The sequence below is a fragment of the Amblyomma maculatum genome, chromosome 4, assembly GCF_055883805.1.
Source record: "Amblyomma maculatum isolate TAMU_Amacu chromosome 4, ASM5588380v1, whole genome shotgun sequence".
Taxonomy (NCBI): domain Eukaryota; kingdom Metazoa; phylum Arthropoda; class Arachnida; order Ixodida; family Ixodidae; genus Amblyomma; species Amblyomma maculatum.
Genome location: NC_139347.1, coordinates 144717680 through 144737127, shown reverse-complemented (window position 1 = coordinate 144737127; position 19448 = coordinate 144717680). Strand labels below are relative to the sequence as shown.

At 45.9% G+C, this 19448-nt stretch overlaps 1 protein-coding gene across 2 annotated transcripts in view; it reads right to left on the bottom strand.

Moving 5' to 3' along the window:
• Positions 1–19448, bottom strand: part of LOC146193250 (uncharacterized) — an 84526-nt gene that overhangs the window by 51594 nt on the left and 13484 nt on the right. For both annotated transcript variants that reach the window (XM_084602625.1, XM_084602626.1), the window contains exon 4: positions 9898–10275. In XM_084602625.1, the coding sequence (XP_084458751.1) occupies positions 9898–10275 (378 nt within the window). The remainder of the gene's footprint in view (positions 1–9897; positions 10276–19448) is intronic.

The following is a 19448-nucleotide window of genomic DNA, read 5'->3' as shown; positions in this document are numbered from 1 at the left end:
GCAAAATACATCGCCATCAGGCCCCGTCGCACATAAAGCAAACATGCACCGAACAAATCCTCATTGCAGCTATCACTGGTGCGTTACAGGCTGGGCGCGAACTCCAGAAGGTACTTTTCATCATGCATATTAGATGCATACATACCTGTAGTATCTGTGTTTTTGCTGCTTGGAACATATATGACGCACTTGACATTCTTATTGCCAGAAAAATGCCGCGCGTTTCCTGCAGGTGTGCATTCCGGCCGGGACAATGCCCTGTTCAGGGGGTGTGGATAAGGGCCTCTCTGCCGAGCTTCGTAGATAAAATCCTATAGCTGCACGCTTGTAGATGACGCGAGGAGGAAGCGACGCCAATTGCACCATGCCGGCGCCGCGGTGACCGCATTGTGCTCGGTAGCTCAAGACACCCCGCACATACGCGCCGTTCGGAAGTCACAGGAAACGATTCCACCTAGCTCTGCAGCATCAACAAACCCCTGGCTGCTTTGCCCTTTGAAATCCCTCTCTCTCTGTCTGCCTCCGTGCTCTCCTTTCGATTTTGTTTTTGTACAATAAATTTAAGTCTGTCGTGAATCTGCAAGCTGAGAGTCTCATTCTGTCACATCGAAGCAGCACGCACTACTTACTCTTTCAATATGAAGAAAGTATATGAATGCGTTATGAGTGGATTATGTAAACGCTGAAACATTCCCCCATACTGCGTGAACATGAAACTGCAATCACTGTTACCACTTTCCACCCCGAAGGCAGAAAAAAAGGGGGAGCTTTCGCTTTCTACCTGCGTTGGCGTGGCCATTTCGCATGATGCATTTTCATGTCGTCTGCTACACTGCCGTCCAATGTGTTTCCCACCGCTTCCCGCATGATGGCGCCACATCCTCCCGCAAAAGGCGGATTCCTTCCGTTTAAAGCTGCTCTATGCGAAATGATGTACCCTGTGCCTTTTGTGCCCTGACGCTTTTGGTGGTGCAAGAAGACACACTCGCATCTCATGCTCCATGCAGACACACTTCCAGTTGCAGCAACATATCTACGCAAACCCTCAAGGGAAAGGTATGTTAAAGCTGCATCACACCATAGCTAGCAAAAATATATAGCTGCTGCACCTTATCAGTATCAAGCTTTAGAGCAGAAACACGGAGGCTAATGAGAGAGTTCAACTTAAACTAAGGACAATGCAGAGTTCTGTGGGAAGAGAAATGACAGGTGCAACTTTAAGAACAGGTGGCGAGCAGAGTGTGTCAGGGAACAAATGTGAGTTAATGATTTGGTCGAATATTCAGGAGAATGCCCCAGGGTGGAGTGGATCTGTAATAAAGAAGTAATGCTACTTGATGCCCCCGAAGTACAGGCATATAGCCACAAAGGAAAGGCTACAAAGAAAGAAAGCTTTACTTTGTGGTCGTGTGGCTGTGCTTGGATGGATGTCAATGAGTAATTACTCCCTTATTATATGAGTTAGTGGTCTGTTTTATATACACAAACTATGGTCGCAATGAGGTCAAGCAGGCGGGTATGGTCATACAAACAGTTACATACTGAACAGACGGAGAGAGAACACAGATATCAAGGGTGGAAGCAGGCTCAAGCACCAGCAATAAGGCCATTTTGGAACAGCTTTGGAACAATAATACAAGAGTTTTAGATTGGTGTGTGCAAATATTGAAATTCTTGAATAAGAATCATTGAAGAAGATTGAATATCTGATGAGTAAAAAAAATACAAAATTAAAAATTAGGAAACATTATTCGTCTTCTTTATTTCAGAATTCACGTGGTATTTGCAAATAAATTTAACTAGAAGTTTATAAAAGTGTGTACTCTACTGACAAATCCAAATAAAATTTATACATAGTTCCATAAACTGGTTTTCTGTACAGGAAGGACCTGTATGAAACTGGGTAAAGCTGTTATATCACTGCTGGATACAACAGAATACGCTAAACTCTTGTTAATTCAGCCTTCAAAAGACGAAAAAAATATCTCCACTGAACGGGCCCAAAATAAAAACTAGCTGAGATTTAGCTTTAGTTGAACCCGGTAGGTTGCGTCAGTAAAGCCGATGCAGCTTCTCTTTCTTCTTCTTCTTCTGCGGTGCAGCGTGGCTACCGACAGTGTTTACCCTATTGCTTGAAGAGGGGCCCCATCTGCGGTCGCTCTAAAGGTCAAATGTGGCTACAGCTGGGTTTACGCGCCGGGCTGAAACCTGGCGTAGTAATGCTTACGCAATAAAAACTGCCAAAAAACATTTGCATCTCAGTAATTTAATCTGATTAGCACCTGCATGATGGTTGTCTGCATTATAGATGAAACCGAAGTGAGAACGATGTTTTTGGCCCGGTTTCCCCTAATGCTTTGCTTTGTGCACACTGACGAGAAGGCCCTTTTAAAAAAAACAGGGCCGCGTCGCGTCTTGGGGATGCTTCAATGCACACGTGTGGGCAGGCATTGCAGTGAAGCGTGCAGTGCGGTGAAACTGCAGTGCTTTCGAACATTATCATTGTATTCGCAATTTTGGTATAAGTGTTAAAAAATTCCGAACATCAGTTCTTTTAATACAAATCGAATAACAAACATATCTCATTTTTGTTTGAAATTTTTAATATTCACTTACCCTAATATTGAAGCCTTCTAATTATGTTTGCAGCATGTTTGTAGGATTGAACGCCTTTAATAGTTGCAATTTTTTATTTCTGACGCACAAAAATATACAGCTCGATTCTGATTAATGTTTGAAATTTTTAATATTCACGTACCCTTGAGGCCTTCTAATTATGTTTGCAGCATGTTTGTAGGATTGAACGCATTTCAATTACACGTTTCGGTTTTCCTTTGGTAGATGGCAGTTCCTTTGCATAAGGTCCATATAGTGGTGTGCCGCGTGCCACTTCCAGTGCATGCGTGGGACCTTTGTAGACATTCTTCAACTTCTGCGTAGCAAAATGCTCGAGACATTGCCTCCTCCAGCATAGGTATGAACGTGCAATCATGCATGTACAGCGGGGTCAGTTAACTATTTCCCACATTATTGAGGTTGGGAGACATTGCACTATGGGTATAAAGTGAAAGCTCGTTAGTTCGAACCTCAATAATTCAAATTTTCGGATAATTCAAACTACACTACTTGGTCCGGCCAAGCTCCATAGAGATACGCGTATAAAAAGCCCGTTAATTTGAACTCGAGTCGGTTTCGCTACGGATAATTTAAACTATGCGCTGCCGCCTGGGCGGCTTGGCGCACATCACGCGGCAAACAAAAAAAAATGTGAAGAAACACTTCTGCAATAGGAAGGCATGATTAGAGGCTGCAAATGTTCAAAACGGGGACAGAAGATGGAACCAGGTAAAACCATGGAAGGTACTCTTGTTACAGGGGCTGTTCAGTTGGCGGTCAGTTGAACTGAATGGCAGTTAGCGATGTTACACGGCAGCGCCAACTGCAGTTGAAATCTTAACTGCACTTCAGTTCAACTGAGGTCGGCAGTCACAGTTGAACCAGTCAACTGACAACACGGCTGTTAGCGGACACACCGTATCAGCCGAATCGGCGGCATTTCCAACCGCTGTGTTCTAAAATCACATGGAAGGTTGTTGCCCTAGCTAGCGCAAGTCCGAGCCTACAAATTTAACTACTCAAACGGGTGTAAAGACACAAGCGCGGGAAGCAGCACCAAAAAAACTACGATTAAGCAGCGAAGCCAGACGTGCCTCAAATGAATTGACTTGGCTCTGTGTCGAGTTCAGTTGTCGCGTACTCGAAAAAATAATGTGCGAAAAATGCGCAATTAAATAATATAAAGCGGGCATATGTTATACAAAGTAATTTATAATGAAAAATAAAACAATTTTTTTGCGAAAATTGATTGCATGTGGCAGGATCACATGATTCTGAGGGACAACTGAGTTTTGCGATATGTTCCGTGTAACTGCAGTTGACTGCCATTCAGTTCAACGTCAGTTCAAAAGCAAAACTGCCATTTAACTGAAAGGTAGTTGAAACTGCCCGTGTAACACGGGTATAAATCCTAAACCGCGCCATGAACGGTGCGGTGGCTGGCAGCGTTGGAGGGAAGGGATGGTGGCCGCGACAGGGTCAATACATGGCCACGGCAGCGGCTGCCTGCTCTCTTCTGCGCAACCTCCGTAGCTCGCAACTAAATACTCGTTAATTCCAGCCCTGTTAATTTGGAAATATAGATAAGTACTGTCCGCACGGTCTCAGCCAACGCCCATGAAAGGCTATGATCTCGGACAGACACTACAGGTTAAAATGTTTTTTTTTTTGCGACAGCCATTCATCCTCCCACCCATCAGTCTTCAACGGAAGCACGCGAGTCAACCGCGATCATGACGCTGACTTTTAGCATCATTCGCTTCAAAAGCCGCTTGCTGCTATCATGTTGCTGCTACTCCAATTATTGGAGTAGCAGTAGACGGCACCCACCCCAGTTGCTCATAGCATGATAAAGCGAACATACTGAAAAAGAGGCTTGCACAACCAGACAAGCGCTGACACTTTGCCAAGTTCGCTTCCCCCCCTCCCTTCCCCCTGCTGGAGCTAAAGTCAAAAGGTAAACACCATTATTGCTGCACAGCATCTTGCCGCACTGCCAAGAAATGTGTTGTGGACCGTGACATGACGGCGCGAAACAGAGGGACGCGCTAATGACTGACACCATTTTTTTTTCCAGATTCGTAGGCACAGATCAGGGCTGGGTGGGTTCATTACGCGAGTGAGTTCGTTAGGCGACTAAATATGGTATATTTACCGTAATACAAATGGTTCTTGTCAGTTTTTTCGAGGCCATTCGATAATTCGAACTTTTTTCTCGGTGCTGTGAAGTTCGAATTAAAGAGCTTTTACGTGTCACCAGTTTTGGCACTGCCAAAACTTAAGCACAGTTCTACAATGACTGTCTGATGTACGAATGTGTGCAGCATAGCGGGGAGTATGAATTATGCACGAAATTTCAGTGTATGCAAAATAAGTCTGCAAGTCTATAACTAAGTCACCAGAATATGAAGAATCGCATGGCTTGATACTGTCATGCTTAGTGCACTCTGGCTTACTGCTGAGTGAAAAATGACAAACGCAAGTCTGAGAGTATTTACGTTTCTTTTGGTTCCTTTTTATGTTGGGATGACAAACTCCGTGACCCATGTTATCATGCGTACGCTACTGAGTTGCAACGAATACTCTTTTCTCACAAACTATCGCAATCACTTCGATTCAAGATTATTGCTTTTTTATTCAACATTTTTCAAACAAAATAAGTACTGTAGCCAGCCGACCTTTCAGACTCAAATACTTTGGACTTGCGCAATATTTCCCATCTCGCTGAGGTACCGTCAAGCATCTTATAGGAATAACAAAATTTGATGACCGATTTAAGTCCACCCTCCTTATAACGAACTTGATCGTCACGCGGCATTTGTTCGTCGTAGTAAGTGGACCAAAGTTCGTAGTAAGTGGACCACCTATAATACGGGCAAAAAGAGCAAACGAGACGAAAGTTTATTTTTGAAAAAAGTCCAAAAGGAAGGCGAAGTCTTTAGCCTTGGAGAGCATCAGCGGTCCACTGATCGGAACGTTGCGAGATCGGGCGTCAGCGAACCACTTCAGCAGTGCGTCCTCAACGTCCGCGTAGGTCGCCTTCCGAAGGCGCTATCTAGTCGTCGGGTCGGCATTCATGGTAGCACCAAGAATCTTTTCCTTGCCCTTAGCAATAGTTGAAATGGTCGATTTCGACAGTCCGTACTTCTTGACCATTTCACAGTTTTTTGCACCTTGAGCAAGTTAATTAACAATGGCCATCTTCGTTGCGATGTCGACAGCTTTCCTTTTAGCACCTGAAGAGGTCGGCGTACAGTCCTCCATCGCACCAGGCGCAAGTTAAGCCCTTGGGCTCGTGCGTTGAGGCAGCCTTCAACTCCCCGATCTGGGAAAGGCACGGATGCAGCAACGATGTCAACGCAGTGCCATCACACAGAAAGAATCAACGGCGGAATGCCCTCAGCGCGGGGTGGCAATGGAGCAACAAATGAAGAACCGGTTTGAGCCGGTAGAGCAGGCGCCTGATTTTCCGGATTGGCCGACGCAGATCACGTGGATGCATCACAGCGACGCGAGCGGCGCCACTTTCTCTTTCGTCACCGCACGCGCGCGCTTTTTCGTTTTCATTTTTCAATACACGCTTTTTCTTTTTTTTACTCTATTTTACCCACAAAGGAGCGCTGGGGGACGCTTTGTGCACTCTGTGTTCGCGTCGTGTCAGAGAAACACAAAGTGCGCGAAATTCACCTGCCGCGGGTTCGCAGTCGAGCGAAACCGCGCCAAACACCGCCGGCTCAGTCAACTACGGGGGCCCGACAGCTTCGCGTTCGCTCTAACCGAGTGTTGAGACAACAACAGTTCGTTCTATGTGCGACACTGTGCCATTGCCCCAATATATAGTAAAAACCCGCGTATAGTATGAGGTTTTTTTCAAAATTTTAGGATGTAAAATTTCCGCCTCGTACTATATTCGGGTCCCAAAATTTTCAGCCCAAAGTTCGTAGTTCTTGTTTCGTTACAGCCCGGAAATATCATCATCAAGGTTCGCAACGAAGGATGCGCCGTCTAGTGGTGGCGTCAGCTACCTTTCTTTCTCTGTTTACAGTGTTCTAGAACACTTGATGCGTCGCCATTGTCGCCGTTTTGGACATCGACTAGGCTACTAGGTGAAGCGCGCATGTCAGTGACAATGTCGGGTCCACGGAAGCAATATTCAGCTGCTTTCAAAAGAAAAGTGATAGTAGCAGCTGAGACCATCGGAAATTCTGCGGCAGGGCGACAGTTCGGCGTCACCGAGGGCAGCATTCGTGGATGGAGAAAACAGAAAGAGGCCCTCTTTGCGTGCTCTGGCCTAAGACGAAGTTTCCGGGGGCCAAAAAACGGAGCATATCCGGAGATTGAGCAAGGCCTGACCTCCTTCGTACAGGAACAGCGTGGACGACATCTGCCTGTGAACATCGAGTTGCTCCAAGCAAAGGCAAGAGAGATCGCAGCGGAAAAAAACATCCCACGGAGCGATTTCAAAGCCAGTAGGCACTGGGTGTCTCCGTATATGCACCGCGCTGGGTTTTCGTTGCGTCGAAGGACGTCAATATCCCAGAAGCTACCCGCAAGCTATGAGGAGCAGCTTGTGGCGTTTCAGCGGCACGTTATATCGCTGCGAAAAAATGTGAACTTTCCGCTGGGCCAGATCGGCAACGCCGATCAGACTCCGGTGTACCTAGACATGCCCTCTGCACTCACAGTGCATGAAAAAGGCAGCAGGCAAGTTTGTGTTCGTACGAGCGGAAACGAAAAAACACGGGTGACCGTAATGTTGGCGTGCACTGCGGATGGCCGCAAGCTACCACCCTACGTAGTGTTCAAGCGGAAAACTTTGCCAAAAGGTGAGCAGATTCCCAAGAATGTTGTCATCCGATGCCAGGACAAAGGTTGGATGGACGAGACTTTAGTCCTGGATTGGATAAAGTCCGTATGGTGTCGGCGGCCTGGAGCACTGCTCGGTTTACCGTCAATCCTTGTGTTGGACGCCTTCCGCTGCCACCTAGCAGACTCTGTCAAGAGACTGCTACGCGAATCTCGCACCGAGCTCGTCGTCATCCCAGGAGGGATGACATCGCAATTGCAACCGCTCGACGTATGCATAAACAAGCCTTTTAAAGACGCCGTGAAACGCTGCTACGCTGAGTGGATGAGGTCGGGAGACCCCGAAGTGACTCCATCGGGGCGACTGAAGAGGGCTTCTCCAGCAGTCCTCTGCAAGTGGATCGCGGACGCATGGGCTACCATCCCTGAGGAGCTCATCGTTCGGGCATTTAAAAAGTGTGCAATTTCTCATGCACTGGACGGCACAGAGGACGAGTTCTTGTGGGAAGAGCTGTCCGACAAACTGTCAGACGTTTCACTGTCTTCTGACACTGAAACGGACGACGAGTGAAAACGAGATGCTGTGAAAATAAAGGCCTTCTTCCCTCGTATTATTTGCGGGTGAAAACTTTTTTTTCCCATTTTCGCTACCTCATATTGCACCTCGTACTATACGCGGGTTCGTACTATACGCGGGTTTTTACGGTATTTTGACGGTAGCACCGCCCTCGTTTGTACTAAGCGAGCGTTCGTTATATCTGTGGCTGTTATAAGTGGGCTGGACTGTATTCCTTCGAGCACAAAAAGTTTTGGAGCTGGAACCAACAATAATGACGAGCACCATTTCTTGTCCGAAAGTTTATTTCTTTTTCAACCCAACTTCAGCACGAATGGGCTCAACTGTCACCACCGACTGGCCCTTCGGTACCGTGAGAGGTGCCACTCTGAATATGAACCGCCAACTGAAAAAACTGGTTGGCTTAGGTTTGGCTTGGTTTGTGGGGTTTAACATCCCAAAGCGACTCAAGCTATGAGAGAAGCCACAGTGGAAGACTGCCAATATTTCGACCACCTGGGGTTCTTTAGCATGCACTGACATCGCATAGCACATGGGTGCTTTGCTTTTTGCCACCATCGAAAAAAAACTGCCACGGATGGGATTCTTCCCGCACCCTTAGGCACAGAAGTCGAGTGCCCTAACGACTGCGCCACCATGGCGGAGCTAAGCAAATTGGCTTGGATAGGTTCGGCTACTAGCTCCGCATTGTTGCCATTTTAGTTATTGCGCACAATTCATTTAAATGAAGCTTTTTGCCAGGAGTGTGCGAATACTGGAACTTTTAAACATGAACCAAATACGAATATGGGAAAAATATGCCCAGAAAATCGAATATATCTGGTAAGTGAAAAACAGAATTACAGATTAAGAAGTGCCAACATTTTTCATTTTGTTTATTTCACAATTTAAGTGGCACCTGCAAATAAAATTACGACACAATTGGACAGAAGTGTATACCCTACTAAAAATTCCTGTCGAAATTTTATGCAGATTACCAATACTGGTTCTTAGAACAGAAAGGACCTGCATGAAGCCGGGTAGAGCTGTCATAGCACTGCTCTGTTTTCAAGGAACCAGAAGAATGTCCGATTTAACCAAAATCTCCAATTATCGGATGGGCTTGAAAAAAAAATCAAAGAACGACTTTTTTTTTTTTTGAGTACTTCGGCTTGCACACAGTTGAGAAGGCCCTCTACACAAAATGACCCCATCGACTTTTGAGGATGCTTCACTATACAGTCTACAGTGCACAAATTGCAGTGAAGCGTGCAATTTAGTGAAACTGCAGTGAATTTGAAAAATGTTTGGTGTATTCGGAAATTTCTGAACATCTGAAAATTCTGAACATCAGTTCTTCAAATATGATTGCATATAGAATAACAAACATTTCATTCGTATTCAAAATTTCAAATATTTGCGCGGCCCTAGCGTTTACAACAAAGAGAGCGCGACCTATGCACGGCGGGCGGTCACATTGAAAATGAACCAATAGAAGCATCTGTCATGGCTTAGACAACATCGCTCGGGGCACGCAGACAGAACTGAGAAGTGCTTGGTTTCTGCAGTGTTTTCTTATCGGTCTCCAGTCTCAGTCTTTAAAGCCGCCCTTTCCCCATGCAGCACTGCTTTCACTTCGCACAGTGTGAAACATAGATTACGATGCGTTTGGCTCTCACACAAATACATACGAATATTGTTAGTTGCAAATGGAATTCGAGAAGCAGAGAAGTTCGAAACATTGAAGTGGGTGAGGGCTGTTATTTTAAACAAAAAGATTTTTTTGAGTTTACTCATCTTTTCACACTGTTCCATTATTCAGTCAATGCACCTGCAGAATTTCGAAGTGCCCTTGAGGAGTTCTGCATATCTCCCATTGACCAACACTAATGTTTCTGCCCTGCGGAATGGAAACGCACCTGATCATCATGCTCCCAGGTGTCCCAGGTACAACCGGTAAAGAAAATCTCCTGCAGCGTCCTGTTGCGAGTGAACAGCTTGATGAATGCCTGCATGTCACCCGGTGTGATGAGAAACCCCTGCAGGTTGAGCCGAAGGACACTCCGGTTGGCAAGCAGGGCCCTGAACACCGCGCCCATGTCGTGGCACCGCCTGCCGCTGGAAACGCTCAGATCAGCCACACACGACGCGGTGCCCACCAGCAGCCGCCTGAGGCTGACCGCATTGTCCAGCGTGGCTGACCAGCTATCCAGGGCCAGCCGGGTGATGCTCCTGTTGTAGGTTAGGGCATCTAGGATGATACCAGCAACACCGCCAGAACCTAGGGCAGCTGCCCCCTGCGGGAGTCGTTAACGTTACAGTGTTTCAGGAAGAGAAAGACCTGCAGTAGCAATGAAACGACGCCTACTGCCGTGAAAAATTATCACCCCTAGTAGCAACGCCACCACTGTCGATATTACAATAATATCTAGTAATGTTGCAAAACCTATGTGATAAACTGTAACCCCTGAATGAAAGTATACCTTGAGCATATGGCAAAACTCTCTCAATAATTTGATTCAAAATCCCGAATGATTAAGAGCACTGCTATTGTCATATAAACTATAATGTGTACAGTCAAACCTCGATACTATAACAAATCCCGCAGGACCACAAGAAATTGTTCATTATTTTGAAATATCGTTGTAATGAAAAATCTGCGATTATAAGCCAACGGTCAAACCTAGGTATGAAAATGACATACCTTGGCAGTAAGCACGTGTGTAGACAAGCAAAGCCTCAAATGAAGCCGTTGCACTGATTTATATTTGAAGAAATAAATTATTTTCTTCTGCCACGTGCAGAAAACACAACCACGCACTACATTACACCCCTACAGTACATGCACCTTCCACTTTGCGCAACACCTCATCGGTGCACGATTGCATCAAGCAATGAAAGTACGGATTTTGTCCATGTGCAAAAAAAAGATGTCAGAGTTCGATACAACCTCATCTTTAGTGCTCTCTGAAATTTCAAAATCTTGTCTCGGTCTTTCAAAGTGATTACGGCAGTCTATGGGGTAATGCTAGCTGTCTGCAGAGGCCGATTCGCTTTTTACCTGCGTCGATTTCTTGCGGTGAAAGCGGCGTTCCTATCTTATTGACACTTTGCTGGCTGCAGTCATCGTCAGATCTTGCACACACTTTGCAATAGGATAATCCACGACAAAAAAAAAAAAAAAAGAAAAAAAGAAAAAATATTGTACTGCACGCGCGAATGGCGCGAATGATCGATTAGAGAACGACAAACACGGGAAGAAGAAGGGTAGGCGGCTAGGCCTGCTGGCTACTGCGTAATAAACTATAGCTTTGTGGTGCTGCTAGGAGCTGGCACTAGATATGCTGATGATGACAGCTACAGCCCACGGACCGTACATACAGAAACGGTGGTTTCTGTCTCACGCGTGAGTTGCGAGCTACGGCGCTGCTACTTTTAGCTGAATTCGTAATATTGATGTTCCTAGATCACAGAAGAAAAAATAAAATATGTATGTTATTCTGAAATATACATTATTTTAAAATTCGTAATTCTGAAATATTTTTATATTGAAAATATAAAAAATTTGTCTGGGATTTTTAAAAAGATCATTAATTTGAAAAATTTCTTAATGTGGTGTTCATAGTAACTGAATTTCACTATATTTTCAGAGGTGATTCGAGCTGGCAGTTTGCACACTAGCCTGGCAATTAGGAGACCTGGGAGGCACTACCAATGAACCGACACCACGCGGAGCAAGCGATCCACAAACACTGGAGTTGGCCTTTGAACCACAACACTGTTGGTCGCAACATCAGAGTCTGTAAAGAACCTCAGGCGGTCAAACGTTTTATACTTTCAGAGCAAGGCCCAGTTTTTGTATAAAGCCTGCAGGCTAATGCAGCATCGCCATTTGGGTCCCTGTCGGTCGTTTGCATGACATCACAACACCGCATGTCGTAGCAGAGTAAATAAACCCAAGAATGATGGGGATTTAACACGGTCAAACCAAACTGTTGAGCAAAAGCACCCATCAGCAACCGGCGTCACATAACGCATGTATGACGTCAATCAATATCTGTCAACCAAAGGTCAAAGAGCAAGACAAGCTAGTGCAAACTGGCCCACGCAGTGGACACCCAAACCCACGAGAAAGAAAACGAACTGCACAGATGCCCACGAGATACTACCATGTGGCACAATAAAGAGGACGATGACAGTGTCTGAACAACTTGTGCCTGCTTTCTTGAGTCGAGTCTGAATGAGTCGAGCTCATTCAGACTGTCTAACACAGAGCCTCACCATGCTTGATGACGAAAACAGCTGCGAGAGCAAGACAATGGCGACAGTGGGAGTCAACAGATCGCAAGATATTGGCTCTGCAGGCCAATGCAATGCAAAATCAGGGCAAGCTACTACACAATATTCAGCGCTTAGCTGTGCTATCACAAGTATATGTTTTAGTGCAAAGGGACAGGACAACAAAAAGACAATACGAACAGCTGTGCTAATCCATCTTTTAATTTCTTCTTCCTGTTCACCTTCTGTTTCCAATAATTTGAAAGCTTGAAGTGCTTCAGTGGCTTCGAATTAACGAGGTATGCTGAAGGCTTCCTCTCCTTTCCTTCACACATAACACCTAAATGGTGCTATACAGAAGATGTCTAACCAGAATTTATATCCTGAAGCCTGAGGCTCTGAAGGCACCTCACTCAGCCATCTGTTAGATATCAGGGTCTGCTGCGCCTTCATAGACTAATTAGTAGTATTTATTTTCTTGACCGAAAGCCAAAGAATTGCTATGGCTTACTTGTAACTGACTGAATAATGAGACATGAAAAATTTCTTTGGGGGAGGGCTCTTCAGGGACCGAAAATTGCGAAAAATATCTACTTTTTTTCGAAACGCCATTTTGGAAATCTACAGGCCAATCTCCTACACATCTACGAATTTATTCACTCCCTGATTCTTTCATTCAATTTAATATGCTGCAGGCAAGCTGAATAAACCTTACCTGCTTGCTTTCTCTTGTTTCCTCAAAACATGACTTTTTTTTATTGTTTGCCAGTTTACAAGGAGGATATGTTTGCATCTAGAGCAGATAAAGAAATCATTTTTATTGCAACACGCTCCCATCTAATTACAGTGTATACAACGATTGGAACAAATTTCACGATTTGTGCTAGCAAATAATTTTCTTGCAGACTCAAATTTAAACTGCTCCTCAAATAGTTCCAACACTGAACTTCAACATGATGTAAAATAAACTACTATAGTCTTAATTAATCAAAGAAGCACTTCCTACAATGCATTGCTTGTACTCCGTACTCTCTAGGCACATGTTAATAATTAGTGTCAGATTTTTGTTTTGTTTTGTTTTTTTCAACTGCTTCTGCAAACGAAAAAGTGAAAATGTCGAATATATTGAAAACTGATTACAGGGGTGGAAGCAGGCTAAAGCATTTTGGAGCAGCTCAGGGAGTAGTATTAAAGCCATTCTGGAGCACCTTTGGAGCAATAAAAGGAGTTTTGAAGCATGCAAATTATGTTTTGGAGCATGTTTCTAACGTCAAATTCATTTACAAATACAACTTTCTGTTCCTGTCATGCAAAGATATCCAGTTTGATTCCTTTCTATTTAATGTGGAACATATTAGCAACAAATGCAACATTTGCTTCTACAATTCACACCAGAACAATAAATTTGACTAAAGTATTGTCACTATTTTGACTTGCAAAAATTCAAAGGTGGAGTCTGTCACTTTCACGCGCTCAAGCACCACCACTAATTTGGCATCAATGAGCAACACATTTCTGCTTTCTATCTTGTGCATATCTTTTCTGATCTTATGCCTGTGCTAATAAATTCCTGATGCTTCCTTAATTTAACTATGTTGGCAATAAGCCCTATGGCTTTTCAAAACTCTTAAGAACACTTCTACTGACTGGCACCTTTGTCACGTCACCCCCTTATGCTTCAAGTATGGTTTTGTTGGATGGCTTAACACACTTGTTCCTAACAGATGCTCGATAGTGAAGTATGTGCTTGTTTTCACAGCTGAACCATTAGAAGTCAAGTAGCTCTTTGCAGTCGGACCAGTTTCCTAACCGCTGTTACATTTGGGGTTCGCGTGGCTCATCCAACTGCTGACGCCAGTTGTTAAATGCTTCTTGCGGTCCCTCGGTAGCGTTGGCCTGGCGGCTCTGTGGCTCGGCGGACGGAATCAACTGTCCCAGCAAAGACAAGGCGTCTTCTAACAAAACCACGTTTAATACAACATCATGAAGGAACGGGCTGAGAAGCTGACCTGGAGAGAATACCGACACGCTCATACAGCTGGTGTCTGGCGTCGTCCCAGTGACGTCTTTCCAATAGGCTCTCTCGCAGCGGAGTCTGCCGCTGCTTTTTATAGGCTTGCCAGTTCAGAGGGAAAGGGAGAGCCCTACAAGCTCGAACAAAACGAGATGACTCAATCACAGGTGGCGCGACCACATTTCCTCCACCTCCTGTAGACGGGCAAGGGCGACGCACTCTCCCTCGAGCGCCGGGCTTGGCCAGCGTTTGCACATACACGCACGCACACACACTCGACGCGTGGCACGGACACGCCCGTGGGAGGAAGCGTTGGGCGACCGACCGGACGGCGCCGAAATGGCCGAAACGCTAGCTGCTTTGCCTGTTACTATGCGGTGGCCATGTCAGCTGCCACACTTGTCGGTGGTGAAACGTAACACCGCTCAAAGTAGCCCACAGTGACTATTTCGCTCACTGCTCTCACTTCTCTCACCACCGCGATTCAAAAAGCTGGGAGAGGGTGCTACATAAAGTACACAAATATATTTTATTTTTTTCGCAATTATTTCCTTCAAATGCTTATGGCTTGTTTTAAATTTACTTGCAAATTTATTCTGCTCTATGCCTTTTCTAGTTTATAAAAATTTTATGCATACTAAACTCAGTGCGAGGTGCACTGTAACTCTGCCACCAGTGAGCTCCCGTTGTTTTGACCAAAGCGGCCCATCGAATCGCATTTTTTATGGGAAATATCATTAACTGCCCACTGTGCAGTGAAACCGCGCTCTACTAAATTTGATGGCAAAACACTGAGGCAGCCGATTTGGAGCAGTTTTGGAGCAATATTGCATTTCGGAGCAGGATGGAGCAGGGAAAGCAGACTGGAGCAGAATGGAGCAAAGGAGCGGCACTTCCACCCTTGTGATTAGGACTGTGCATTTTCATTGCATTCAGTTCTAAAATAAAAACAATATTCTAACAGCCCTGTGCCACCTGTGCAGGTCACCAAGAGAAGACAAAATACCAACCATTAACTCTTTCTCTACCGCATCCATTGAGCATCGTTAGCCCGCTAACAATGACTTCGCACGCTGATTTTGAACCCTTCTGCGTCGCTCACGGACACGCTATACTATCTAGTCTCTAGTCGGATAACTGAATTTTCGATTTTGATGCTGCTTATATTTTTCCCACGAAGTGGCTATTTTTGAGCGTGCTCCAAACTCTCGGCAGCGTCTCAGTCGCATTTGATAATGGCGGCATCCACATCGACGATGCACGCTTGGAAACGTCGCAAATCTCACGATTCCGCACTGTGTACGACCGATTTTATTTATGACCCAAGCAACAGTGACTCTAAAGATGCTGCCTTATCGTCAGAATTCAGTTCCGACCCCAATGACGATGGAAACCAACCCGGAACATTGGCGGCCACACTTTATTGGCCTGTTTTGCATGCGTCTGGGACCGCTCTGGATGTTTTTTTTTTTTATTTTGTGTTATTCGTGTCATTCATCTCATTCCCAGGATGTCAACATCATTTGGGCGTCATATCTTGCCTCCCGCAAAACAGAGAGTGGCATTCTGCCCAAGAAGGGAACCGCGCATCCGTTTCGTCATGGCGCTCTGCAGCAGACCTAGTTGATTGCTCATTATGCATAAAGAACACTATTCAATACTGAACATTTATTTTTTTCACAGAGAGTGGCCAATATAATTTTCTGCATTTTGTATATCTTGAAAAATTATTTCATTTTTTGTTGTTTTATTTACAAGCGCATTTCGTCAAGTTTTGTTAAATTTTTTTCTAAAATATGATTTTTGAGAAATTATAGTGTGTTACAACCCACAACTTCATATTCAAACTTGCATGCCTAAAAAGCGGATCTATTTAGCTTTCTATTCGTGTATTGCATGAAATGTTAGACATGATAGTTTTTACAAAAAAAATAATCTACTGAAACCTACAGAAAACGGCCATTTTGCCCACAGTAGGGAAAGAGTTAGAAACCTTCCTCACTTCTCGCTCCCCACGTGAAAGTCTCATTCGAACCGGGTTAGTGAAGGGCAAGCTATATGCTATAAAATTGTGTCTTCGGAAGGGCCCCATGATTACATACTTGGTAGTCCAGATGCGTCCGAGATCCGTGTGAGCACTGCCATCATCAAAGAGCCCAGAAGCAGAGTTTGCGAGCTATGTGCGAAGCGGGTGCATGCAAGCAGCCATACTTTTTGAATGCTACAACAATTGAAAAATTACAGATCAATCAGATGTCAGGTAATCGCTAATAGAATCAGGACAGCCTTAGTCTTTAAACAGCCAAGGGATCAAGCAGGACCTATTCTTGGCAGTGTCCATGTTTGTAGAGTGCCCACGATGGCTGATTTACTGTGCCAGGCATGGAGAGTATGCAGTGCATGCAGTCCCCACGTAGCCAAATATTTTTCCCAGAAGTACCAATATGATTCCAAGTCCGCAACAAATTTTTCAATCGCTGAGGCCAGAAAAGAACAGTGTGAAGACACATGACCGCATAGACAGGTTTTTAAGTGTTCAGTAAAACTGTTTCTTGGGCTAGTTGGTAGATTTTGCACATTATTGGCGAAGCCTGAAGTGCAAAAAAGAAGACAGGGACGTGAGAGACATACAGGACACAGCGCTAATTAACTGTTAGTGCTAGCCAATGTTAATTAGGAAAGTGAAAAATTCGCAGATGGCTACTACATCTGGAGTAAAGTTCGAGCAACAGCTGACACGTACTATGTGATAGCATGGCAAGGTCATCAGTCTAGCACAAATGGCCACAGGCGGAATATGCTATGCGAAATAAGTTTTCTCTAAATTGACGGGTGAAGACCTTTTGCTTGCCTTTGGTTTTGCTTTCCCCAGCAGCTTCTGCTGCTAAAATGGTTGGGGCACTGCTTTCAACAGCGACAACATTCAGGTGTCGGACACTTCAGGCACAAAGCTTGTGCTTCAGCAGCTCAAACGGCAAGGTTCTGACATCACCAATGTTGTGCTTCAACTACTGCGACTTCAATGGCAGACCACAGTCTTCATGTTGTTGACTGCATTTTGCGTCAGCCTTGACTGCTCACACAATGGGATCTCGTCAGCATCGATGCTGCATCTTGGCTTCGGCACCTCTTCTGCAAATTCTACTCGAGGATTCGAACGGCCAGGCATGCCCACAACATGCAAGCAGAAGAACTGATGGATCAGAACCGGGAAGCAGTTCGTATACAGTCAAACCCGAATATAACGAACTCGGATAGAGCGAATTATGTTTTATATCGAACACTCGAATTTCCGCTAGCATTATGCATATAAAATGTATTTTTTATAACGAACTACACATCGGATATAGCGAACTCAGCGCGCGCGATCGGTCGCCAAACGCCCGCCAACGGGCGGGCCTTTGTGCCGGCTCCGAGTTCTCTCCGGGCAGCCCACGCTGCCGGGCCGCAATACTTCTAGCGCATGCCGTTGTCAGATGGGAGGGGGATTGGCGACGGCTCCGTTCCCCAAGGTCTCACACAGCGCATACGTCATCACGCGCCCGCTAGGGTGCTTCTGCTGCTTCTGCGCCGATGCCACGCTTCCGTAAAACGCAGGAGGGGCTCTCTACAGCAGCTTCCACGAGGGACCCTCCTGTACGCATGCGCGGCCATCGCCCGGAGTAGCGTGAGTAGCCTTTAAAATCTGCGCCATCGGCCAGCCTCTCTTTGCAGCGCTCCTATTCGGCAGCTGCCTACCATGTGATCAAAGACGTTCGAGCAGCTCCGGACCTATTGCGCTTCGAGAAAGAAGCAACACCGGCCAGAACTGGTTTCAAGTTTGGGCGAAGGGAAGGCAGCCTCCGAACAACGAACGCGTCAGTGGCGAACTTTCCCGCATCCTCGGAGCTTTCTTTGTTCGCGTTTGCAAGTCGTGCTGCTGCTATCCTCACGATTCCAGACATGCCTACATTGCTGCTGGCTTGCATTCCGGCGGTACATCCTGCAAGATGACGACGAAGCAGCGGCGTGCCCTACCGCTTTCCGACAAGCTGGAGATAATTCGCCGCGTTGGCTGCGGCGAAAAAAAGTCTGACGTTGCCGCGCATTTCAAGATTCCGCGGAGCACGTTAAGCACCATTTTGAAAAACCAGTCAGCCATCAGAGGCAATGCACAGGAACGACCAAATGGTGACGGCTTTCGCCACCGCAAGCCGGCTTACGACCAAGTAGAGAAAGCACTGTACCAATGGTTCTTGGACGTTCGCGCGCGAAATCTGCCGGTCTCTGGCCCCATGCTACAACAGAAGGCAAAAGATTTTGCCTTCGTCCTGGACGTCGAGGGGTTTACAGCGGGCAGTGGTTGGCTCCAACGATTTAAAGACTGCTACTCCATCACCAGGAAGGTGGTTGCAGGTGAAAGCCAAGCAGTGGACGCTGAGAGTGCTGAAAAGTGGGTGCACGACGTGTGGCGTGCTGCCACGGAGAGATACGAACCGTGCAATATTTTTAACACCAACGAGACTGCCTTGTTTTGGCAACTGCTGCCGAGCAGAACCTTGGCGCTAAAGAATGAGAAGTGCCATGGCGGCAAATTGAATAAGGCCCGAGTCACCGTTCTTCTCACGACAAACATGGACGGTTCATCAAAGCTGCGGCCACTTGTCATAGGCAAGTTCAAGTCTCCTATGTGCCTGCGAGGATGCACTTCACTCCCAGTCACATACAACTCAAATTCTAAGGCCTGGATGACCAGAATGTTGTTCGAAGCGTGGCTGCGTGGCTGGGACGAGGAACTTGCAACGAGCGGGCGAAAGATTTGCCTTCTCCTCGATAACTGTTCTGCGCACCACTGCGGCGTCACGCTCAAGACCATCGAGCTTTGTTTCCTGCCACCGAAAGCAACAGCGGTTTTGCAGCCCCTCGATCAGGGGATCATCCGCGCTTTCAAGCTGGGCTACAGGAAACGCGTCGTTGAGCGGCTGTTGGTGAAATTGCGGGTTAACGACGAGCTCAAGATTAATTTGCTGGCCGCAATAGAAATGATTAACCGTGCCTGGCACGACGTGACGCAATCCACAATCCGCAACTGCTTCCACCATGCTGGACTATGTCGAGAGGATGCAGAAGCTGCTAGTGAAGTGCGCACTGTGCAAGATGACAGCTATGTTGCCACGCTGTGGGAAGAACTCGCTGATG